This window comes from Microcebus murinus, chromosome 2 (genome assembly GCF_040939455.1).
Source record: "Microcebus murinus isolate Inina chromosome 2, M.murinus_Inina_mat1.0, whole genome shotgun sequence".
NCBI lineage: Eukaryota > Metazoa > Chordata > Mammalia > Primates > Cheirogaleidae > Microcebus > Microcebus murinus.
The window spans coordinates 62,207,887-62,235,058 of record NC_134105.1 but is presented as its reverse complement, the minus strand read 5'-3'; the positions used below and the strand labels follow the sequence as shown (position 1 = coordinate 62,235,058).

General features: G+C 38.7%; 1 protein-coding gene across 2 annotated transcripts in view; it reads right to left on the bottom strand.

Moving 5' to 3' along the window:
• The window catches only part of PTGFR (prostaglandin F receptor), a 41,905-nt gene extending 25,481 nt beyond the window's left edge, over window positions 1-16,424 (bottom strand). The window contains exons 1-2 of one of the 2 annotated variants that reach the window (XM_012787316.2): window positions 15,417-16,424; window positions 13,078-13,947 (exon numbers count right to left, since the gene is read on the bottom strand). In XM_012787316.2, the coding sequence (XP_012642770.1) occupies window positions 13,078-13,875 (798 nt within the window). In that variant the 5' untranslated portion in view covers window positions 13,876-13,947; window positions 15,417-16,424. Of the gene's footprint in view, window positions 1-13,077; window positions 13,948-14,518; window positions 14,631-15,416 lie in introns of those variants that run through there. The other variant, XM_075999569.1, reaches the window with a different exon arrangement.
• Window positions 16,425-27,172: the final 10,748 nt, after the last annotated feature.

The window sequence follows — 27,172 nt, the reverse complement described above, 5'->3', positions numbered from 1 at the left end:
GGCTAATTTTATATATATACATATATATATATATATATCTCAGTTGGCCAATTAATTTCTTTCTATTTATAGTAGAGACAGGGTCTCGCTCTTGCTCAGGCTGGTTTCAAACTCCTGACCTTGAATCACCCTCCCTTCTTCAGGCTGGGTGGAATAGGTCTGTCACTGAGAAGGAAAGCCTAAGGCTAGGCTTCTCCCTCTACTCTCCCTAAAGAAGCCTCCTGTTTCCCACAGATTACCGTGGACTTCAGTGGACAGGAAAATGAGGTTAATTCCAAAAGGGAGAATTTCAGCCTTTGAGCTGAAAGATTTTGAAAATGCTTCTGGGGAGCAAGAGGTAGCAGACAAATTCCTCAGCACTTACTGGGTCCTATTCCTTTGCTCAGTGCCTGAATGCACAGGACATCATTCAGATACATCAGTGCGATGCATGATTTTTAATTGATTGCTGCTTGTTTCTTTGTACTGTTTAGCAGATAAATATCATCTAGGTGAGTTGAATTGATTTCAATTTGAGCTTTTGGCAACCATATAAAACAAACCAAGAAGTCCAAGAGAAAGGTGGCACCAATGCTGTGGTTACATCTTAATGTCAATTCATATGCCAGGGAGGCATTTGAGATAAGGCTGTTGATAAGAGGTGAAACAGATCATTCATTCATCTTTACAGTCAAACATAAAATGTCTTGCTAAATAGACTATGTGGAAACCCAAATCAATCTAATACTATCTAAATAAGCAAACTGGCTTTTCTATTATGACCATTTAGCTTACATAGACAACCTAAGGTGGGCAATTAGAAGAAGTTTAATAACACACAATGGAAATTACTCCTACTCAGACTGCTATCTTTTCCACCATCCAGGAAAGCTAGGTTTCCATCATAAAATATGTATATGTCATTATAGAAGCACATAAAGATTAAAATGTATCAGAAACTAATTCTCTGTTCACCACAATGAATACATGAATAATGACAGAGATATCAGCTGCTACTTTTTTGTTGCAATTTGAAAATAAGTCTTTATACAAGGAAATGAGGAATAAGAAGGCATTCATCTTGTTCCTTCTTTCTTTATGCAATTCTAGTCCAGCTTTTCCCCATAGATGCATTTATAATTTAGGCAGACACAGAGGATATGCTAGATTGAAGGAATATTCTCAGTTTCTTCCAAATGCACAGGTCTTGAGCAACTCCGAACCAAAAGTAGAGAGTCCTAGATCAGGAACAGGCAATTACAAACTGAAGATCACCGTTGTCAACATCACATTCTTGGGACTAGGCAAATGGACCTGCTTTCTAAACGATAATTTAGTCCTGCTCTTTCATCCACTGACTCCCTTCTAAATCAACTTCATGCTTCTAAATTAGCAGAACTAAAACGACTACCAGAATATAGACAGGAGAATATAAGCATAAAAGTTACACCCCACATTACATTTTTTTAAATATCAGAATTCTGGAGCCCAACAAAGAGGTACTGTGGGCATGAGAAAGAATGAAATAAAATATTTACTTGTTCTGTTTAAATTATATGATGATACTGTATTGCATTAATAAGAATGGCACTAAGTTTCTTAGACTATACCCAAATACCAAAACATCTCACCAGTCCAATTTTGAAAATCAACTCAATAAAAGGAATTGATTATATTGATTATACCACTTATATCAGTATCTTGTAGACAAGATACTGTAGACAAAATTACTGAATGGCAAAAAAGTTATATGCTAAATTAATTTTCCATGTTAAGGCTGGTCTTTATTATTTATACAAAATATTATAAGAAATACAAGTTTCAAAGTAATAATGACCACTCTGGTTTGAGAAAGTAATTTGAACTTCATATGTTGCTTTCTTCCCACCCAAATTCCCATTGGAATGACCAAATCATAAACAACATATATACCTACCAATGTTGGCAAAGCCAAGGCAAAAAGTTGAGGGTGGGTCAGAGATAGATAGCAGAGAAATGTTTGAGCCACATGAAATTCTCTGAGGTATAGAGCGAAAGCTGCCACATGTGGCAGGGGACAATGACATTCATTCTCAGGCTGAACTTGGTACAGGAAAGGGGGCATGGATGTCACCCACTCCTCATGAGGGCCATGATGATTCAGAAGGAGGACAGTGAGCCAGGTAACTGTGGACTGAACTAACACTCATAGAAAGGAGCTGTACAGCAAAACCATGAAGTTACAGCCACATACCAGAGGAAAAAATGCAACTGCCAAATTCCCAAATAAGAGGAATGCAATAAAAGGAGAATACCAAATTTGTCTATACAATTTTTGTAGAACTTTTTGTAGAAAAGATTAAAGATACATGAAAGATAAGTATTATGAATAATAAATCAAGGATTTCTGATATACTTGTAGTAAGTATTTCATAAGGAAAATCAAAGTAGACAAAGTAAAAACAGAAAAAAGAAATTTCTCTGAAGTAAAAAAAAAAATGAGTCACATTAAAAGATTACCTTGAGTACAAGCAAAAAAGTAATAAAAGTATGCCCATACTAAAATAAATTCCAAGGATAATCCTATAAGCAACCATACAGGAAGGAAAAGGATTATTGATTTTTGGACATCTTTATGGCACTAAATGAAGAAAACAAAACAAAATAAGGTTAATAAAGTCTTTAAGGTAAAATAATTTTGATGTAAAATTCAATAACCAGCAACACTATTGACCAAGAGAAATATATTTTCAAACATACAATTTTGAAAGCAAGCCTTCTCCTTATTCTTCACATTAAGTCTTACTTTATAGTTCAGCTGATCTAGAAATCAATCAAAATAACTAATATTAGAAATGAGATAATATCATCAAAAAGAAATTATAGCAATAGCAATGCCAATAACACAAAATGGCAGTCAAATTCTACATAATTTTTAATTGTTTATAGCATAGTTATGAAACTTACTGCATTCAACATTTAACAAATTTTATTGAATACCCTGTGTCACAGATACTGTACTAGGCTTTGCAAATGCAATCAATGATTACCAAAATGAACATAGTCCATATCCTCAAGGAACTTCTTAAAATGTCAAAAATAATTTTATAAAATGGAGAGACATGAATTAAGAAAAAAATAACAATCCAAATCTAAAATGTAAACGTGGTGTTCCACTCCAGTACAGTCAAATAAGCTCCTACAGAACCAACCTTTATTCAAAGCTATTTAATATAAATAAATAGCCACAAACAAAAACAAAATAAAAACACTACCTGAAGACACTGAAGAAACAACCCAAAGCAGGCAAATTCTAGAGGAGAGTCAATGCTTGGAAAAGAATAAGTTTACCATTTTATTGTTTCTAGTCTGAGCGCATACCCTGGTCTGTGCCATTCAGAGTAGCTAAAACTCTGATACTAAACTCACAGTCTTTCTAGCCTAAAAAACCAGAGGATAGAGTTCCCTTGGAAACAAGAGCCTTAAAGTGATACAAGTGTATCTACCATTTGATCCAGCAATCCCATTACTGGGTATCTACCCAAAAGAACAAAAGACACTCTATAAAAAAGACACCTGAACTCGAATGTTTATAGCAGCACAATTCGCAATTGCAAAGATGTGGAAACAATCCAAGTGCCCATCAATACATTTTAGTGTATTTCTCTGTTATCTGACCCTGACTCTCAAATTGTAGCAGAAAATATTTCTCCTTGGCTCCATTACTTAGGAATGAAGACTATATTCATTTTTGTAATAAAAAAAAAACAGGGCCGGGCGCTGTGGCTCACGCCTGTAATCCTAGCTCTTGGGAGGCCGAGGCGGGCAGATTGCTCAAGGTCAGGAGTTCAAAACCAGCCTGAGCAAGAGCGAGACCCCGTCTCTACTATAAATAGAAAGAAATTAATTGGCCAACTGATATATATATCAAAAAAATTAGCCGGGCATGGTGGCGCATGCCTGTAGTCCCAGCTACCCGGGAGGCTGAGGCAGAAGGATCACTCGAGCCCAGGAGTTTGAGGTTGCTGTGAGCTAGGCTGACGCCACGGCACTCACTCTAGCCTGGGCAACAAAGCGAGACTCTGTCTCAAAAAAAAAAAAAAAAAAAAAAACATGAGTGGATTAATAAAATGTGGTATATGTATACCATGGAGTTCTATTCAGCTCTAAGAAACAACGGTGATATAGCACCTCTTGTATTTTCCTGGATAGAGCTGGAACTCATTTTATTAAGTGAAGTATCCCAAGAATGGAAAAACAAGCACCACATGTACTCACCAGCAAATTGGTATTAACTGATCAACACGTAAGTGGACATACAGGAATAACATTTATCGGGTGTTGGGCAGGTCGGGGGGTGAGGGGATGGGAATATACATACACAAAGAGCGTGATGCACATCATCTGGGGGATGGACATGCTTGAAGCTCTCACTTGAGGGGGTAGGGGGAACAAGGGCAATAAACCTAACCTTAACATTTGTACCCCCATAATATGCTGAAAAAATAAATAAATAAAAAAGTCAATGAAAGGAAGTCCCAAATATTATATATAAACTCTGACCAAACCTTGGGCTGACCCTTGAACCATGCATTTGTGGAGTAGACGCCATGTATACTAGCTAAAGATTACTTTTTTTTTTAGAGACAGGTCTCACTCTGTCACCCAAGTCACCCAAGCCAGGGTATAGTGGCACAATCATAGCTCACTACAACCTCAAATCCCTGGGCTCAAGTGATCCTTCTGCCTCAGTCTCCTTAGTAGCCAGGACTACAGGTGCACACCACCACATCCAGCTAATTTGTTTTATTTTTATCATAGAGACAGGGTCTTGCTATGTTGCCCAGGTTGGTCTCAAATTCCTGGCCTCTTTGAGTGCTTTATCTTTTGCTCCTTGGTACTACTCACAATTTTGAGTAGTAGTGCCTTATACCTTATGATATGTGATGTACCTTATCATATATATATATGATACCTTACAGTGCCTTATACCTTATGATCACAATACTTTCTTACTATGTTTAACTTGATTCTAATTATTTATAAATTATTACCTTATAAATTATTACAATTATAAATTATTAGGATGTTTTAATTAGAATAAAATGCAAAAGATAAGCAGGCAATATCTTTACTTCTAATGAGATACTGAAATAAGAGGCAATAATCTGAAACTTCAAATGGAAATGTCCAAGAAATTTTTCTGAAGCTATTAGCTTCTTTCTGCCTTTGCACTACAACCAACCTTTCCATAGATGGAGAAGAAAATGAAACACATCTGATAGTGGACAGCAATAATACCAATAGACTTCTTGAGTATTTTCAGATTTTCTTGTGCATTTACTCTGTGCCAATCACTCTGTTATGAGATTCTAATCATTTAATCGTATGGTACCTCTGAGTAAGTACTGTTATTAGAATCACAGATGTGACTTTAGAGTAACTCCAAGGTCATAGCTAAAAAGTGATGAGGCTGAGATTCGTGTCCCCAGCCTGTACTCCAAATAACTATGCTATTCTCAAGGGAAGGCCTGATTTGGGACTGTGCACAAAAAGCTAAAATAGTTCCTTTCATATAATCCAATTGTCTCTGTCTCCTTCACCATCACACCACAGCCACACTCCATTTCAGCAACCCATAGTCTGAATTTTATTTGGGGACTCAGTAACTGAGGAGGAGTGAGAAAAGCCACCACCCTGTCTACATAAAACCACGACTGTATCCACTCCTTTGTGGCATTAGCACTCTTACACCCAGGACATAGGGCAGATAGAATGACAGGTTTACACAGGCTTTGAAAGGTATATTTACAAGTATCAAAAGACAAATTTCTCCTATTGGATGAAGTCCTCTATGAATACAGATAAATGACATTGATACACCAGGTAAAATTGGTGTGGCTATAAATGCCTTCCAAAGCAAATATAAATGGAATGCATTTTATATATCTCCTATAAGAATAAGTCTAAGCAAATAAATTAAAACTGGCAACCCAGAGGGATTTGGAACACATTAACATCTTGAATTGTTCTTCAAATGTTTTGAGGCTTAATAAAAAGCCCAAAACACATTAAGCCAGAAGATTTTCATATCCATGAGGGTATAAATTTAATCCACATGTTTCTGATTCATTTACACTTAAATCATTCAAGTAATGTTTTGTAAGTGCCGTCTCAATGTCTATGATATCTTTGGGCATTTTTATAACTCTTTCTCCTTAAAAACAGGAAGTCATGTTTTCCCAAGAGTAAATGAACTTAAAATAACAAAGTACTCCAGACCACCGTGCTCATCCAAAACAACAGATTTTTGTGTAAATTCTCAACCTAGCAGTGTCACTTCTTAATTGATTGACCTTTGCTGGGCCAGTTTTACACCACGCTCCCATGGAGGGAATGCAGTTATATTCCGTGAGTTCAATTCCACATACAGCCTATGCATAGCTCACTCTATTTATCGAATCACACTCCAAAAGTTTGTGTAATACACTTTATGTGTAGACAGTATATGGACTTCTGAAAAATAGTCCTGAGGTAGATTCTGCAGGCAAGAGACTTTGAGGCTGAGATCTGCACGCAGCAGGCTTTCTGGGGGTCGTGAGGAGGATTGGGAAGGAGAAGAGATGCAAAGTCCTTGGCAGATGCTTCAGCAAGTTCTGAAGCACCAATGGCCCTTCAGAAATGTCCCAAATGAGGCAAAGGGCAAGTGCCTTGGATCCCCACATCTACCCGTCACTGCACACAGACTGACCCCAGGCACGGGGACACAACCCCAGGCAAGGCAGTTCCTTCAGCTGAAGAAAATTTCCCAGAGCAAGACTCACCCACAGGAAGATCTGGGCGGGGTACCACAGTGTCCACTAAACAGGCCTGTCAGATTTTTCTGAGAATTAATCCTCGGTGAATATAAAACCTACTTAATCTTTAGTCTCCTTAACAGTACAAATTGAGGCATATGCATTCACTCAATCAACTGGTAAAGACATGATGTACACACGCCCATTTTTCAGACAAATTTCAACATTTACCATAAAGATTTCATTTTATGACAATAAACATGCAATATCTTGAAGTCTTTACTCGAAGTAATTTTCTCCTCTTGTCCCCTGACTTGATTCCCTCAAGGATAAAACACCACTAAAAAAAATACATTATTAAAAAATTGTGTGACTATAGAGAAAAAGGCAGTGCTAAAAACTCTCAGGCAAGGTTAATTCAAATTTCTATTACCTAATATTTTCCTATGCCTTCTATACTTCCCATTCAATACTTGGTTCATCAGTATTAATTTAACAAACACTGATTAATGGCCCACTATTTTTAGAAACTAAAACACAAACTAATAACATTGAATCAAGCCACCAAGGACCACTGAGACTAACAGAGGAAATGACGTGTAAAAAAAAAAATATTATGATATCATAAAATAAAATACCCAAGTCCAGTTTATCCATGAAATTCCTCTAGATGCTGACAAAATGTCTAAATTCTAACCCTGGGTTCCAACTTTAGAATGTCCAGGATTCCCCAGGACTCCACTCCCAACTGATGCTCTTAGGAAACCTCTGAACAGAGACTCGCCTCCTCTCAGATTTCTTTAATACAAATCACAATTAGAAGTATTAAAAGTACTCCTGGGACCTACCAAATAGGTCCTGACCTCCTCAGCAGAATGAGTCCAAATCAGATATGAGGGTACTAAAGGGGCCCTCCTTTACATAACATTCATTTGGCAAATACTTGTCAACCCCAACTATGTGCCAGGCACTGGTCTAGGAACTGAGGATATAGCAGTCAGCAAGATCTCTTCCCTCAAAGAGCACACATGCTAGGGGCAAAAGCCAAACAACCAAATAAACAAAGAAATGTAAACACTGTTATCAGATACTGCTAAGTGCTATGAGAGAAATAAAGCAAAGAAAAGAGACAAAAAGAGAAAACATACTTTTTAAGATAGGCTAGATAGAGGAGGGGATATTTGAGCCATCAGAGGCATGAGGGAGAGAGCCACAGGGGTGTCAGGAGGAGAGTGTTCCAGGCAAGAGAACGCCAAAGACCGGGGGTGAGAACATGCTCCCAAATCTCTCAGAACAGCTCCTCTGCCAGCTGCAGTCCTTGACCCCATGCCACTTACTCCATGCCCACTTGACTGTGAGAAAGCACTCTGAACTCCCATAGTTTAAACTACATTAACATATCTCTAAGGTGTGCCTTTTCTTCCAGATATGAATGTTGAGTTTTATGTGTCTAAATTGTTTAAGAACTTCATAGAAGTAGAACCCAGGTGACATCAGGTCCTGTACCCAGATGATTTCTATGCTGCTTCCATATTCCAAACAAAGGACACTCCCACTTCACACACACACAAAATAAACTATAACAATTTATGACAATATTGCCTCTAAAATCAGCACAGATCCAGGAATAAACCAAAAGATCTACATTCCAATATCTAAAGCAACTGTATAAAAGAGTCTATTGTGTTTTTAAATTTTAGAATGCCGCCCTTTACAAGCCCTCTTATTTGGTATAATCAGATCCAATGCTGGATTGGTTAATTTTTTAATTTGAGGAATAATTTAACAATAATGTGTGTGCATGTATATATATATATATGTATACTGATACATAGGTATATACAGAAATACATACACTATATATATATACACACACATATGTACATACAGAATATATATACATGTACATATTTAATGTTTATATATTTTTTACATTTTCTTTTCACTTAAAACATATAAATATACATCTATTCACCATTCTTTGGGTTTTGAGGCATGCACTCAAGACACATACACAGATTCTCACTACACCATTCTTAAATATGACAAAGAGGGTCATCTTTCAAAGAAAACAATCTTCACTAATATCAAAATGCTCTAGATGTCATGTTCCTCCATCACTTGCCATTAGCCCTCTAAGATCTGGTCATTATGATGCCAATATTGTTAGTAATTTCAGTCAAAGTTCAATTAGCCACCCAGTTACTTGATCTATATCTGACAAACACCTTAGTGACCAAATAATGTTTAACTATGTTGACTGGAAGTATTAGCATAAAAGTAACCTTAGAAAAACCCACACTTAAACTCTGCATATGCAAGAGAACATATTTCTTGGTAAACTCACCCACATAGCCTTCTTTTCCCAATTCAAAATGATTCTCTATGCATGAAGAAAAGGTAAAACAAATGTATGGCCTACTACTAAAAGACAGCTGAAGTTTAATAATGTCTGAGGTCTACAGTTGCTGATTAGGGAACAGATTAAAATTACTATTCGATTTCAGTATTTGCTTAACTCTTACCTACAAAACTCAGAATCCATATTCTGGTCAATCATTTCCAATCTCTTGACATCCATACTACGTAAGTTTCAGTCAACCAGTCAACAAGTATTTATTGCTCTGCCAAATAGGTGAGATACTCATAGCAATAATAATTAATTCTTTTTAAAGTTACACATTCTAGAAATGGAGCATTAAAAAGAATCATTACCTGCATAAAGGCAGAAACAAAGATTATTAAGAAAATATTTCTTGAAAATGCTGATAAACACCTTTTTTTCCCCTCACAATGAGAACATCAAAAGAATGTCTTCAAGATTTCCTTATTCAGGAAAAGTGATTGACCTATCATGCACATGGAACAATTTTATAATTGCTGTTTCACTTTGAAAGATTTTTGGATTTAAATTGTTGCTAAACAGAACCATAAGCTAATAAGTAGATGTTGTAGTTTCCTGCATTTTTCAATTGAGATTGTAATTAAATGAATTTATATGCATTTACTACATTTAAAACTATAAAACTCAGATATCATAAAATTTAAAAGTCCTTTGCATGTTATAGTTTAAACAAATACTATGTTTTACTACATTCCTAAATGTCGTTTACTAGGGGGGGGGAAGCACATTTTTCCCTTTCAGGAAAATAAAACATATTAAAGATTTTTTAAGCTGCAGGGGATATTCAGGGCAATGACACTTCTGTATGATACTTAATGGAGGACACATGTCATTATACATTTTAAAAACCCACAGAATATAAAACATCAAGAGAGAACCCTAATGTAAACTATGGACTTTAGTTAATAATAATATACCAGCTTTGGCTCATCAGTTGTAACAAATGTGCCAAAGCAAGATGTTAATAATACCTCAGGTGAAACATTTCTCCTGGGGTGACAGAGGAATATGTAAACTCTCAGTGACATCCACTCATTTTTCTGTAAGCCTAGAACTACTCAAACTATATATATATATATATATGTATATATATATATATATATACTTTATTAAAAAGAGAGCATTCAAAAAATCATTCATAAGTATCCCCTTCCAAATAAATTTAGGTAGTTTGAGAAATTATGCCAGTACTGATAAGTTTTAACACACTACATTCTGCCAAGCACAGACATCATCATCTGCACCTTTCTGATTTCTTCCTTTTAGCATATGCACCTCTACCTTTTTTCTAGTTTGAGGCTAGAAAATGACAGTGAACACAGGCCAGAGTGTGTGCAGATGCTCATTCAAATTACAAATCCAACAATTCATGCTTATCAATTATAAAGAAAAGGCACAGGGTATAAAGTAGCACATTGATCTAAAAGCTGTCACTGTCATTGTATATCTATGAGGTTCTAGAAGCTTGGTTTCAGAGGTATTTTTAAAAGTAAGAAGCTTTTAAAGTACAAAGTGGGCAGAAGACTGACAGATCAGTTATTAAAATCCTCCTAGATATTCCTTGGGTGGGAAAAGAGAAATGTTTCACCTGAGGTCTTAGTGTTGGGTGTTATTTTGGCATTCTCAAGCCTGAGATTTTTTACTAGAGTTCCATTAATACCTGTCTGATGACCCTAACTTAATCCCCAAGGCACTTGTGCCCAGACCACAAAAGTTATAAATCTTTCAGTCAGAAATTGCCATGAAGACCCAAGTCTCCACAAAAGAAACCAGGAATGCAAAGAATGCTTAAAACAACTCAAATTATGAACCCATCAAGGAGTTTGTATCATGTACCTCCTATCCATCTAACACAAAAATACTTTTCACAGTAAAAAGCATTTTAGAAATATTGCTATATTGGTGTGATAGATGTATCAATAACTCATAAATAGAAAATAGACCTTAAAAAATGTTTTATGAAAAATGAAACTATGTTTCCACTAGGAAATAGGTCCAAAATATGAATTAAATTGTTGTATCTATCCTAACAGTGAAGGAAACCAAAAATCCAGGAAAGGAAATTAGGGAAAAACATAAACTCAAAATATTCATGGCAAGAAACTAAAATTTCACTTTCTTCCATGGTCTTACAGTAGTTAGTCTATCACTTTTATTTCTCAAAATCAAAAACCAGAACTAAACAGAATTTTTAAGATACCTCAGAACAAAAACCAAAACATAACTGATTACCTCAGTTGTCCAGAGTGTCTGTCTCTCATTTAGTTTACTATTTCATCTTTTAAAGGTTTTTCCAGAGCTATGGCCTTCCTGTGAAAAGTTTTCTTAAACATTTTTCAGCCACTTCTTTTCTCATTTTCTTTGTATTCCTTTTACAACCCCCAAATTAGTTTCAATTCACTCAGATTCACTTTTTGTTTTGAAAAGCTACTTTATTTCAAAACTTAATTTTAAGGAAAACAAAGCATTACCCTCAGGAAATTCCTTTTGTCAAGTGGCATAAATTAAACTCCTCAAAAATGAACACTGAAGTGGTTCCAGTGTTGTTAGAACTGGTCTCTGTTATTCACTTCAAACATCTATACTATAAGCACAACAAATCAGAGCCTTGTTGGGCTTACCTAAGGCCTCGTAAAGTGACAATAAGCAAATCTCTAAAGGTTGACTAGCCACTGATAGAACAACCCTCCCCCTGGGTGGGTCCCTAAGATCTGGCCAACTCAAGAACACAAAAAAATATTCAAATAATTTAATAATTCAAGAAGCTAAATTCAGATTGTGAGGCAATAATATTAATAGAAATAAAAAAATATTAGAAAAGTAGAACTCACTTTGTAAATCAAATTGACTTTATCGTAGCATCTGTCTGAAGCAGCAGCTCTCACAAACTTTTATGTGTATAACAATCATCTGAACTGTTTATTAAAACTTCAATGGCAACAATTTTGGGGCCATAGACTTGTTTGAGGCTTAGGAAAATTCATTAGTAACAAGCACCTTCGTTCAACCAGGTAAGGTATGATGGCAACCTTTGCCTCACCTCTACCTTTGTCTGATTTCCACCTTTGCATCACCTATATAACTATTTGTGGATGCCAGCCCACTTCCCCACTGTCACAGAAATAGGAATGAAAACATCTTTGCTGTCACTTGCTCCCTACAAAAGAATTTTTTTCTCATTCATATCATGTTGTCGCTCCTTCCTTCATAAAGTAAAATGTTGGAAGAAGTTGTCCTCTATCTGGAAGGTAATATGAATGATTTATGTTTGTTGCTAATTCCTTAACCTTAGCCTATTTTCCAAATAAAAATATCAAGCCATCACATATACCTGCCAGCTAACTAAAAAATAAAAAACTGGCGGCATTGTTCCTGGATTAGTGAACTCATGATTTCTTACTTGAACTATCCAACTATCTCAACTCATAACCACCCCTTGCTAGTTGAGGCCTGGATGTTACAGGTTTAGAAGAACTCCGTAGCAAATGTGCCTTGTCTACAAGTTAAAAGTCTGTGTGACTTTCTACCAAGACATACTGGAGTCCATTTCAATGTTGTATTTGGTAGTTGGTCACTTTGTTCACATTTTAGAAACTAATCATATTCAGTACATTAAAAATGTTACTTCTACCAAAACTACTTTACGAGGTACTGCAAGCAGATAACACTATGGCTAGAATTATTTAGCAGTACATTTCTTTCAATTCTAGACTTGTGGGAAAATAATCATGTGTACCATAGCACCCATGGCACATTCTAAGCCAGAGCTGAATGCTGACATAAATTTTGGGTAGGAGTAAAAGCTGGTATTTAAAAGATTGAACTTACAGACTAACAACTTTGAAAATGACAACAAATCTTGAACTGGACATGGATAAACCCAAGAAAGCCAAAACTGTCAAAACACCAGGCTCTTACCAGAAATGGACTCCAGCAAATGCAGGAGACACACATTATAGCCACGAGCTGGATGACCATTTCGAAATGATGAGACCTGCCTTGTCTGTGCTGCTGACTTTTAAATTTAACTCTTAAAAGTGTAATTCCTGTGATGGCATTGCATAATAATGAAACACCAAGGGCTAAGAGCCCCAGAAAAGAAAAAAGTAGAAGGTAGAATCTATCTTCCCAGTCTTTGATGTTCTCTGTGTTGTAGAAACACCAGGTCCTCGACGCCTGAATTTTATAGTCCCGATGTCCAAGGATGGGCAGCAAAGCTATAAAAACAGCAAACAAGCACACGCCACTCAGCATCATTTTCACATGTTTGGATGTAATTTTCGTAGAATGAAATATTGGCTTGGTGACTCCAATACACCGCTCAATGGCCATCACACTGCCTAGAAAAAGTGGGCACAGACCAGAGAACACCATGCAGATACCAAAAACACTGCAAAGAATATTTGATTGGTCAAAGCGAATCCAGTCTTTATCAGATGCATATACAAATACTGCTATAGCTCCATTGATGAGATGGCCAAAGAAGTCTGTGATTACCAGGCCACTAGCCAAAAGCAGAAACGATGCCTTGGACTTCTGTCTAAATCTCTGATATGCCTTCATGAGAATGGCAATGGCAAGGCTGTTTGACAAGATTCCCACTGTCATGAAGATTATTGAAAAAAATACTGAAAGCCGGTTTTCTGTCTGGCAGGTTGTGTTTGAAAGGAGCCCAGCTGCAGGAGACACTGGCTGCTTGGAATTGTTCATGGACATTGTTGTAGAGATAAAAGCCGGCCACTCAAGTCATCTCCCTCTGAAAACCGTGCAGCCTTGCAGTCCAAACATCTGTAGCATAAAGAGGAAGGAATTATGAACACGGCATTACTGCTCCTCTGACATTTATGACTGAAGAGCCCCAGCACCCTGCGGCGGGATTGGATTTATCTGGCCTATCATAAGCAAGGTTGCATCATACTGAAAGCAGCACACATCTGCCTGTGGTTCCACATTTCATTTTCAAGGTGAAGAAGCCGCCAAAATTGAGACGCCTTTGGTTAACCTCTGTGGCCTCTCTGCAAATGGGCACCTCCTAAATGTCTTCCTGACACTTCACTGACACCGTAAAACTTTTAAATTTTACAAAATCGCCAACAAGGTTAGATTTAAACCCAATAAACTTTTAAAAACCATAATAGCCTACTGATATAACTACATGCCCTTCCAACATCTCTGCTCTTTTCTATGATGGGCTTTGTCCCCAAACTGCAGATTATTCCTTAGCTGAACTACCTGTTTGTCAGGCAGACATAATCTCCTCCAAACTTTGGAAGGGGACCAGCAAGTTTACTGATGCTAAATGGAGCTTTTCTGAATACGTTTCTAAAGCCTAAATCACGTAATAGCAACCCGCACACACATTGGAGGCATGGAAGGCAGAGTGGTGAGGATCTAGAAAGGTTTTCTGGTCTCGCTGCCACCTGAGCAGAACTGGTTCGCGATGGGGAAGGGGGCGGGCCGCACTCACTCTGCGCACCACCTCTGCCTACAAGCTGTTAAGTGACATCTTTGGAGTAGCAACGTGCAAGGCGAAGTATTTATTTGTCACTCTTTCCCTAGGGGGAGGGGAATTGAGGCCTGAGTCACAGACACTCGATACACGCGACTACAGCCACCCTGCCCCGAGCTAATTGAATTGGCGTTTCCCAAGCCTCTTTCCGGGAGGCTGGGGGTTCCGAAGCCAGCCTTTGCTGGGACTGGCCCGAGTGGGACTGCGTGGACTGCCCGAAGGGCGGCCACCTCCTCCAGGTCTTACTCACAAATTCGACTTTCGCCTGTTGTTACCCCCACCACCCCCAACCCTCGCATTGCGACATCCTCCCCAAACCTACTAACTCCCTGAAACTTTCTGCAATTACTCAAACCCCAGAGAGTTGTTTTCCCTCCCACCCTGGGGGGCGCCAAAGGTCTGCGCCAGCCCGGGGTGAGAAACTCGAGGAGTCGCCCGGCAGGGAACCACACGGGGACAAGGGGATGGAGTTCTTTGCCTATTTCCCTCCCCTGAGACCCTTTCCACCCAGTCCCCATCCGCACAACTCAGAATGGGGATGAGTCGGCCCAAGTACCCTTCTGTCTCTGCGGGTCTCCCCAGCGTGGGAATCTGGTCCAAACTTGGTGCCAAGCGCAGCCTCAGTGCCCTCCAGCGTTGCCGGCTGTGGCTGCCGCCGGGCGCCCCGGGAGTGGGTTTGTTCAACCTGGGTCGGGTTGGGCATGCGGAAGCCGAAGTCTGCGGATCCAGCCACCAAAGGGGTGGTTACCTTGGCATCCCCGGCCGCCAGCCCGGCTCGTTGCGGAGCAGAAGAGCGCGCCCCTCTGTGCGCCATGGCGCGCCCGACCTCGCGTCGCCGCCGCCGGCGCAGCTGCCACGGAGCGCCGCGCCCCGCTCCCGCTCCCGCGCCGGCTCGCGTCCCGCCGCTCGTCCCCTCGCGCGGAACCTGCCAGCTGGGCCCCTCCGATCCCTCTGCACCTAGCTGCGCTCGCAGGCTGGGAGGGACGGAGGGCGCGGGTGACCTCCGCCCCTTCTTCTCGCTCCTCTCCGCCCCCTTTTCCGTGGGCACAGAGCAGGACTGGGAGAGGCGCGGGCACCGCGCTCGGACGCTACGGCCATCCCATCAGCGGCGCAGCTGCCCTCTCAGCCGTGGGATCAGCTAGGGAAAGTTTTGTTTTAAAATCATTTGCAAAGGAAAGGAGCCACCTCTGAGGATGCGAGGTAGGAGTCTGGAGAACTGAGGAAAGCTTAGAGAGAGTGTGTTGGGCTGTCAGTTTGTAGCTTGCGGACTGAACTCATTCCAAGTCCAGCGCGAAAAGTACACAGAAATCAGGTAGAAAGAGGTAGTGTATTTGTGGGGAGGTTTTGTGGCAGATATCCCCAGGGAGTTAAAAAACAAGTATTCAAGCCAAGTGTTCTAAATGGAAACACTCACAGCCTTAGGGTTCCCCGCCACACAGAGGACTGGACTGTTTCCAGCTTTCTAAGGAATGTGAGAAGGGAGAGGGGTGAGTTGCCTTCTTTAAGAACACCTACAGATAAGGGATTAGTCACATTATACTGATTTTTCGAGTCCATTGGTGAGAGACCTTCTAGTGGTATATATACCCAAAGAGATGTGCATCTAACAAATTTCGTGGAGATGATTTTATGATGAAGAAAAGAAATATCCACTTTTTCATCAAGAATTATGATTTGAGCCATTTTTATACAGTGATTGCTTTTTGCTCCATACCTTTTTGATCCATATCTATTAAATGTGTCTCATTTTTCTAGCGAACCACTACGTGAATCTATTACTAACTTTTGCTTTTCATTTTAGTAAAATGATGCCACTTGTGTAAAAAAAAAAAAATACAGTGCCACACAGAAACAAACCTTGTTTCTCCATTCTAAAATCAAAAGGGGCCTCTAAATTCCTGAAAATTGGAAAGGATCATAAAATGCAAAAGTGAGATAAAATAAATTAGCCATTAACTGTAGAAAAGAATGATTGCAGTTTTCTCCTGTGGTAGATATTGAGATATGATCATAATGTATAAAATAAACTGTTACTCAAATATGTACAGGGAACTAAACATTTTGGTTAATCAAATATCCTGGTTAGTAGAGAACTATTATACCTAGATGGCAAATAGACAAAGAACAACTATGTAATAAGCCACACTGAAAATGTGAATTACACTGAGAATTACTCTTTCCTTTAATCATTAATAATACTTAATCACATTACATTATGATTATCAGTTTACGTATGTCTCTCCCACTGAAATCCCCATTGAAATTCCTGCAGAGGTCTTGTTCATCTCTTTATCCTCACCTAAGACAGTGCCTGGCCACTCACCAAATGTTGTTTGCACTGATAAATGCTATAGTGAGCATTTCAGTATTATACTTCAGGGTCCTAAAAACTTTCAGGCTGTCACTGGAGCAACTCACTTAACATCAGCTGTTTTAGCTACTGTGAAAGAAAAAGAATAAGAAATTCTTATTAATGTAATGTCAGATCATAGCATTCATTGTGTAGTATATTCAAATTAACATAAAATTCTTTCACAAAGTACTAGATAATTCTGATTTTTAAAGAAATATCAACTGTACATGTATCCTTGTTCCTTTTTTAGAATTCGTTCCTTAATCAAGACATATTTCATCTGAGCATTAATAAAAGATTCTAAAACACCTACATCTCTTCTCCTCAAGAGAGAATACATTACTATTAGTAGTAGAGCATGTTACCAGTCTCTAAGGAAGAAGGAAGAATAAACAATTACCTTCAATCGACAAATACACACACACACACACACAAGTGTTTGTGCCTGGCCTTAGGGGACCCAAAACTGACCCCCTATGTGAAGTCCCCAAAGACAGCCCTTGAGTGTTTATATGAAGAAAAAGAACTGGCGAATCCGCAGATGAAGGGAACTAACAGACCAAAAAGTAGTAGAGGGCGGAGGATAATTGATAAACTCTTTTGAATAGTACAGTTTGTGTTGTTACTTCTAAGAAGTGTACACTCTAATAGAACTATTCATTTATACATTCATTCAACAAATTCACTGGGCACCTACATTGTGCCAGGCACTGTTTCCAGGAGGCAGAGATATATCTGTGTGAACAAAGCACCCAAGCCTCTGTTCTGGTATGGCTTCTAGGCTAGAAAAATGCACTTACCTTTGTGGCATACATGCCCAAAACCTTGATGTGATTTTAGATGTCCAGGATTCCCTTTATGTTAAACAAAGGCAGAGCTGATGCCAGCCTGTCTACAAGAAGATAACATGCCATGACATGTGTGTGCTTGGCAATCGCCTTCATTCAGGATTAGAGGAAGGACACTTTGTTCAAGAGGTGTGCCACTATATTTAAACTCAGAGAAACAGGGGCTCTGTGTCACTGAGGTTGAAATAAAAACTCTGTAAAATTCAAAGGGAGTTTTGGAAGTTGATTTTTATAGTTTAAATAAATTGTCTGAATTCATTGATCAGTTCCAGGAGTTTCTTGGTTGAATCCTTGGGGTTTTCTAGATACAATATCATATCATCAGCAAACAGTGAAAGTTTGATCTCTTCTGCCCCTATTTGGATACCTTTGATTCCATTTTCCTGTCTGATTGCTGTAGCCAAGACTTCCAGCACTATGTTGAACAGAAGTGGAGATAGTGGGCAGCCTTGTCTGGTTCCAGTTCTAAGTGGGAATGATTTCAATCTTTCCCCATTCAATATGATGTTGGCTATGGGTCTGTCATATATGGCTTGTATCATTTTTAGGTATGTCCCTTCTATGCCTATTTTCTTAAGTGTTCGTATCATGAAAGGGTGTTGAATTTTGTCAAAAGCTTTTTCTGCATCTATTGAAAGAATCATGTGGTCTTTGTTTTTGCTTCTGTTTATGTGGTGAATTGCATTTATAGATTTACGTATGTTGAACCATCCCTGCATCCCTGGGATGAAGCCCACTTGGTCGTGGTGGATTATTTTTTTGATAAGTGTCTGTATTCGGTTAGCTAAGATTTTGTTGAAAATTTTGGCATCTATATTCATTAGGGATATTTATATTTTCCTGGTTAGAGCTGGAACCCATACTACTAAGTGAAGTATCCCAAGATTGGAAAAACAACACCAGATATATTCTCCAGCAAACTGGTATTAACTGAGTAGCACCTAAGTGGACACATAGGTGCTACAGTAATAGGGTATTGGGCAGGTGGGAGGGGGGAGGGGGGCAGGTATATACAGTGAGATGTGCACCATCTGGGGGATGGTCATGATGGAGACTCAGACTTTTGGGGGGAGGGGGGGAAATAGGCATTTATTGAAACCTTAAAATCTGTACCCCCATAATATGCCAAAATAAAAAAAATAATTAAAAAAAATAAATAAAATAAATTGTCTGGAAAAGCGTCGTTGGAATTTGCCATCAAGGTTAATAGTAAAAAACATGCCCCAGTTCGGTAGTAATAAAAATAATAACAATGACTTTTTTATGTTTATTGTTATTCTGTAACTATTTGATACATAAAAGTAATATATGTAACACATTTATAAGTTGTAAATTGTAAAATAAACACCCATGAACCCACTACCTGATTTAAGGACTGCATTCATTTTCTAGGGCTACTGTAACAAAATATCACAAACGGGATGGCTTTGAACAACAGAAATTTATTATTTTATAATCTGGAGGCTGGAAGTGTGAAATCAAGATGTCAGCAGGGTAAATGCCGTCTAAGAGCTATGAAGGAGAATCTATTCCATGCCTCTTGCCCAGCTTTTGATGATTTCCTGGCAATCTTTGACATTCTTAGGCTTGTAGATGAATCACTCCAACTTCTGCCTTCATTTTCATATATGTTCTCCCTGCATTTGTGTCTTGACATGGCTTCAGTCATATTGGGGTGGGTCCGCCCCACTCCAATATGATCTGATCTCATCTAATTATATTTGCAGCTACCCAATTTCCAAATAAGGTCATATTCTGCAATATGCGGGGTAAAGACTTCAAGAAATCTTTTCAGGGGGAGGGAGCAGTTGAACCCACAAAAAGGACTATACTAGAACATTACCAATATTACATCTACCTATATGCCTCTCCCTCCATTCCATTTCTTTGTCTCCCTCCCCCAGATAAACACTATCCTGAATTGTGTGTCATCATTCTCTTATAGTTTTATCTTGTTTTATCACATAAATATACAAATGAATTAATACATTATTTAATTTTTCTTGATTTGTAACTTAATCTTCTACAACTTGCTCTTTTCAAGCAAGATTTTCAAAATTCATGCACATTGATGTATTCAGTAGTAGTTTATTCATTTACAAAATTCCATAATATCCTAACATTTGGATATTCAAATTTTTGGAATAGTATTCTGGCATAGTTACTAGGGCTGTTTTCCTAGATTTTTGTCTTTATGAAACATTCTGCTATGAATGGTCTTGTATTCATTACCTTGTATAGGAATTTCTTTAGGACATGTACCAGAATGAAATCATAAGAGTTCAACTTTATAAGATAACGCTAAACTATTGTATCAATTCGCATTCCCTCAAGCTACATACATGCGTTCCCTTCATCTACATTCATGACAATGCTTACAATTGCCTAGCTTCTTAATTTTCACTAACCAGATGGTTGTAAAATGATTTCGCATTGTGGACCTAAATTACATTTCCCTTACCATTCATTTTTCTTCTTCTATGAAATGTCTGTCCATCTCTTTTGCCCAATTTTTTATTGGGTCATCTTCTTATTATTGATTTTTCATGTGTTCTGAACACTAATGCTCTATAAATTATATGTTTTGCAAATATCTTTTTCCAAATCACAGCTTGCCTTTTCCTTTTCTTTATGCTGCCTTTTTTTTACAGTTCTTAATTTTAATATAATCAAATTTGAATATTTTAAATATCATCTTTTGTGTTTTAGCATTTTGTATTGCATTTTAAAATTTCTTTCAGACCTCTAGATTATAAAGATATTCTACTATATATTTTCTAAATATTTTACAATTTTTACCATTCACATTTAAATCTTTAGTATTTAAATAAGGATTTTTGAATATAATGTGAGGTAGGAATTCAGGGGTTTATTTTCTCCTTAAGGATAACCAATTTCTGTGATGCCACTCATAAATAAATAATTCTATTATGGATTGAATTTTGTCCCCAAGAAATGAAACATTGCAGTGCTAATGCCCAGTACCTCATCCAGCACTAATAGGATTAGTAGTCCCTAATCTAATATGACTGATGTCCTTATAAGAAGGGGAAATTTGGATACACGCCCAGGTAGGGAGAACACAGTGTGAACATGAGGATGGCCATCTGCAAGCCAAGGAAAGAGAGAGACCTGAAATAGATTTTTCCCTCAGAAGGAACCAAACTACCAACACCTTAATTTCAGAATTCTAGCTTCCAGACTGTAAGGCAATACATTTTTTGTTTATTTGTTATTTGTGGTTTAATCCACCTAGTTTGTGGTACTTTGTTATGGCAGACCTAGCAAACTGACACACCTTGCTTTCCCCACTAATTCAGAATATATATCCTCATATGTCAAGTTTCCATATATGCATGGGAACACTACCATTTTTGACTACCTACCATAGAGTAGTTAGTCAAACACTATACTAGGTGTTTTAATTATGTTATAATATTTAATCCTCTAAACAGTTGTATGAAGTCCAAATGCACAACCTCCTCCTAATTGTCTTCCATCTTGTTGGGTTCCACTGCTCTCCTGTAGTCAGACTGATCTATTAAGTACAGGTGCCAAAGCAGGCCAACCAAGGTCATATTCAAGCTCTTCCCCTTATAACCAGTTCTGTAATTAGGAAGTTGCTTAATTCCTTTATGCCTCAGTTTCCTAATTTTAATAATGCAAATATCTGCTTCACAGACTTTTTATGAGAATTAAATTAGTCAAGCACTTTGAAGAGTACCTGAAGCTCCATATGTGGCAGGTATTATGATATCTTTATAAAATGCAAGTATGGTTATGCTGGTCCCCAGCTTACAACCCTGAAATGGCTCCCCATTTGTCATCATTCCCCCCAAGTGGGTTCTCTGGAGCCTTACTTCATAAAAGCATAATATGTTTATTTAAATAGGAATTCAGTTTGGGAAAGCTATTAAACAAATGTTAAATAGAATTGTTTACTGTAGAAAATTAACAGATACTAATGCATATGTGAAGATCCTGGAAGGGAGAGAATGTTCAGTGGGTCTCATTGAACTCTGGAAAGTACTACTTGGGAAGCTCTATTATCAGCCTTAGAATAAACCCAGAATTCTCTAATTTCTCACACCTAGAACTCTATGCTTCAGCAACATTGACATTCTTGGCTCCTGAAACTTTTCTCCTGGCCTTCATGCATCTGATGCCCTGTATCTTCAACAACCTTCCTTCCACCCCTTACGTATTGCCTGACTCCTATTCAGTCTTCAGGGCTCAGCATGCCATGAGTTAGTGTGCTCTTCGTACCCCACCCATCTGCAAGTCTGTCAACATCATTGTGTTTCCAGCACCTTTCACATACTATGGTAAGTATTCAGGAATGAATGCATGAATAAATGAATGAGCAAATGAAGTAGATATGTTGCAGACGTGGAAACCCAAGCACAAAGAAGTTAAGTAAGTTAGCTGGTTAGAATAGCAAGCACATGTGACAAAATCAAGTCATCTGACCACAAAACCCATACTCTTCCCAAGTCTTTATACTGCCTCTGGGTTTAATAAAACATAAAATCCTGTCCTTACACACAAGGTTGTTGCTGCTAACTCTACCACCAGAAGGACAGATGCCTGCATTATTTTTCATTCAGTGCAGAAGGCTTTTTAATAATACATCAACATTCTTTCACAATATCCCTGACCAACAGTGGCACTTTTTTTCTTATTTGTTAATCACAGAAAAAGAATATAAATTCTGAGAGGTGGAAAGGAAGGAAATGTTTGGAGAAAGCTGAATACAAAGATAATATTTATTGGTTTTCTACCCTGTACCAAATACTGTGACAGGCTCTTTTAATGCACACATTAATGCCATCAGATGGTTGTGTTTATTCTCATTGTGTGGAACAGAGATAAGGAAACTGAAGCTTAGAAGTGTGATTTGTTTGCCCAAGATCACACAGCCATGATGATAGTGAGACACAGCCCAAACCGTGAAGTGCTGAGCTCTTTCTGCTTCACTCAGGGGATACAAGGGCAGTGCGGACCCTCTTAAACTTACCATCTATTCCCCCAACCCCGCGTCAGCCAGGGCCCTGCTCCCGGTCACTCCCTTCAGCGCCCTGGATTCTTGTCTCTATTTGCTATCTATTCTACCAGTTGTTGAACTCTTAAAGTTAGCAAGGCATTGTGCTAAGGATATTGAAGATGGAGGGATGTTGTAGCCCCAGTTTCTGCCCTCAAGAAACTTACAATCTGGTGGGGCTTGCTAGTTCTTGTTAACAGCTCCTATTTTTTACTTTCCTTTCTATTTTATCTTCCATCCATTTGCACTTTTAGAACATTATCTTCCTGACTTATTTGACTTCAATATTTAACATGGCTATCTAGATCCACCCAACAAAGAAACAAATTCAATCTACTCAGTTAACTTTTTCTAATGGCCCTGACCAGGAGAGACATAAGATATACACAGTTCAACAAGGGTGAAAATAACAACCAAGTTTGTTGCACAGAAGGGAATGGACTAAACGTAGCAACAGAAATGCCTAGAGGCACTGGGTCTCCCAGGAAGGGTGCCAGAAATGAGACAGTGCTGCGGAAACAAATATTGCTACTTTCATTTATTTTGTTCATGCTTGCATATTAAAAGATATAAAATTTACATCTATTGGACACTGTGTCTCATGCACCATGCTAAATGTTTTACATGTACTATCCAATTAACTCTCACAAGAATTCTATGAAAAAAGGCAAAACCATAATCCCCACTTAGCCCATGAGGCAACTGATGCACAGAGAGAGATTAGGTGGTTAAATCACATAACAGTAGAGTCGTAATGCAGTCCTGGGTCTATTCAGCTCCCAAACCCATGACCTTAACTCCTGGCCCAGACTGCCTCACTGAAGAAGCAAGACTCCCCTGCACACTCAATCTGGACACAGCGGGTTATCCCAGTATCGGCAGCTTGGGACAGCCCAGTAATGCAGTCCCATCATGGCATGTTCTTTTGTGGCTAAGTGATTGTCAGGGGTCATCTTGACTCCTTGGCTGTATGCCATCAACACTTGTCTGCAATTTTCACATGAACTTTACCTTAGTGAAGCTTCAAAATGCCAGTATCTAAATCCAAAATGAATCTGAAATCACCATGAAGGATGATGATAGCATCCTTGGAAAAGTAAAGAAAATCACCTCTTTAAAAAAAAACATTAAAACTTAGTCTCTTGAACTGTAATTCAAGTAAAGAGAGCTTGAAGGGGAAGATATTGATAAGCTTCCCATTCCTCTAACTCCACACAAAGAGAAAACAGTTTTCTGTGAAAGATGGAGCCCTCACAGCTGTGTAAACAATAATGTGAAAAGAGCTGAACTTGAGAGTAGAGCTGACTTCTTGGGTTGTGCAACCGAGAAAGTCCCACAGGGCCCAGAGCTCAGATGGACTCCACAGTTAAGGTCAGTGCTTTGCAGCTGCTATCTTGAAACTGTTAATAATTTAATCTTTAAATTTGTGTTTTGTAAGTAAAATCCAATAGCACAATGGAGCATGCGCCAGGGTCTTGGAGCTACCTGCTGGTGCACAGCTCTGCTTCCCTGGGAAGGACCTCCCTGCAACCAGTTCTCAGCCACTCATTGCCCCTTCCCAACCCCCTGAACCCCCATCACTTCTGCTAATTTCCCTTCTATACTTCCACCCAGTGACTGCTGCCACCCTTCACCAGGAAAGGGGCCTGGTCTCAAGCTTGGATGGGGTTGGGCCCAAGACACCTTGTGCATCCTGTAGTGGGGCCTGGGAGCTGCCATTCTACAAATGAGACATGTCTGGGGAGGGAGCAACAAGCCTCTCACCCACTCTCATCCTAGTACTGAACACTCCTGGCACAGACATGTTTAGGGGTCATCCATCTACCAAACGGTGGGGCGGTGGGCCCAAGGCAATGGGAGACACCTGGCTCGACTCCCCTGCCCCAGCCCTCTGCACTGGTGGGCACAGCACATTGGTCCCTTGACTGATATGAGAAAGAACCCAGAAGCCATTAGGTCCAACCCCAAATCACAAAGCAGAGCCCTTAAGAGCCCCTGAGGGTCCACACTGGCCTCACGAGTATCCCTATGCCCTGAGCACCCACCCCCTCAGCCAGCTCTGTGCCCTGGGGATCCTCCTTTCTTCCTTCAGTCTTCCTGATTCTGTCTTGAGTTTGTCTCTTCTAACTAGTTAGAGACACCCTCCCAGGACAAGCAACAAAATACAAATTGTGTACTTTTGGTGATTCCAAACACAAGTGGAATGTTCTGACATGTGCATTTAAATTGGCATTGCACAATATAAAGATGAACAATAAAAGTAATGCTAATAATTTGGCATTTTAATTTTATTTCCTTAGAACGTAAATAAATAGAAAATAAAAAAGACCATGACTGATAGTCCAGAGAGATACCACAAAAGAAAGGAAACAGTTGTATGTTTCTGTACTTTAAGACACTTCTATTCTCTGCTTTTCATAGTTCTCTTTTATCTTTCACACACTGAACACAGCCACTGGGTCTGAGACATCTACGTATCCTTTATCATAGTGCCCAAGCTGTAACGTCTAATCAATAAATATTTGATTAGTGAATGGATAAACTCCTATAGCAATTTTTCCTTCCCGTATGGCACTAAAAACATTCTATCAGCTAAACTGACAAAGATACTGTGTCCTCTTTGTATTTGCATCTTCTGTGAAAATTAGTACAATTCTCATGTTGGTGTCATTAATGTGTGTTGAATAATGACATACATTTGTATTTTTCCCTTGTCTCAATAACTATGCCTCTCTAGATAACATGAAGTGGAGAATAAAAAGTATAAAATGAATAAGTAAAAACAAAAACATACTCTCAAATTATCCAATGAGGTAGGAAAAAATGAGGGGAAAACTCATTTTCAGCCTGAATTGTGCAACTAATTACTCACACTCTCCATGTTTCATGACTAGGCATAGCTGAAGCAGTGCATCTTATTTTCTGAAAGCCAAGGATAACTTACTATAATATGTCTGCCATTATTTCTTTTATTATAAAATTTCAAGAAATCAAATTGAAAATTAAAAGCACTATATTGTCATGAATATTTAAAATGTACCAAAAAATATCTTGGCTTTCTGAATGTGACTTCTCTAACAGTAAGAGGATCCCATCTTGTGAAAATGTCAGTCAGAACCAATTATCACTAACCAGCGGGAACAAAAGTGCTGTGAGAACATTGTGTCTCTGACACACATGTGGAAGTTTGTTCTTTCATACAATCAAATTTTTATGCTCAACAGGATAATCATCACACAGAAATTTCTCCCTTTCCAGAACACCTCGCTTGTGCATCTAATAGCTTCTGCATATCTCTGCTACAGCCGATGGTCTAAACACAATTGAATGAAGGCAAAACTTTCCTTAAAATATATACATTCCCTCTATTCCTTTAAACAATCTCATGTTTCCAGTGGGTCAATGTATTAGTCATCATCGATGCACCCTCTCTCCCCACCCCACCAATACCTCAGCATGCCAATCAGTCATGATTATCTTAGACAAGTCACTTGACCCTTCTGAGTTCCAGATGTCTCATCTACACACTAGAAAGCAACAGGGAAAAGAAGGAAAAAAAGGAGACATGAGTAGGCTGGAATGGTCTTTAAGATTATCTATTAGGGTTCTCCAGAGAAAGAGAGCCAATAGGGTGGGGGTATGTGTGTGTGTGTGTGTGTGTGTGTGTGTGTGTGTGTGTGTGTGTTGTACATACAGAGAGAGAGAAAGACAGAGAGAGACAGACAGACAGACAGAGGGCTCATGCAGTTTTGGAGGGTGGCAACTCCGAAATCTACAGTGTGGACCAGCAGGCTGGAGAAGAGACAATGACGCAGCTCCAGTCTGATGGCAGAGCCCCAGGACATGTTCCAGTTCCAGCCTGAAGGCAGTCTGAAGGCAGTCTTCTGGAGGATTCCTTCTTGCTGTGGGATACTGGTTCTTCTGTTCTATTCAGGCCTTCCATTGATTAGATGAGGCCCACCCATGTCCTAGAGGGCAATCTGCTTTGCCCAAAGTTCACCAGTTTAAATGTTAATCTCATCCTAAAATATTTCCCAAACTAACACATAAAATTAAGCATCATAGATTCAAGATAAATTCTTTCAAGCTAAGTTCCCAGGTCCAACTGATTCTAGTTCTGCAGAACTTCTTGCATCTATCTCCTTCTCTTCAGTTTCACTGGAAAAACCCTAAGACTGAGATTTACTTCTCACTTAGACAAATATAGCAGTCTCCTGACTAATTTCTCTGCTTCTTCCTACTTTAAATCATAATACACACTA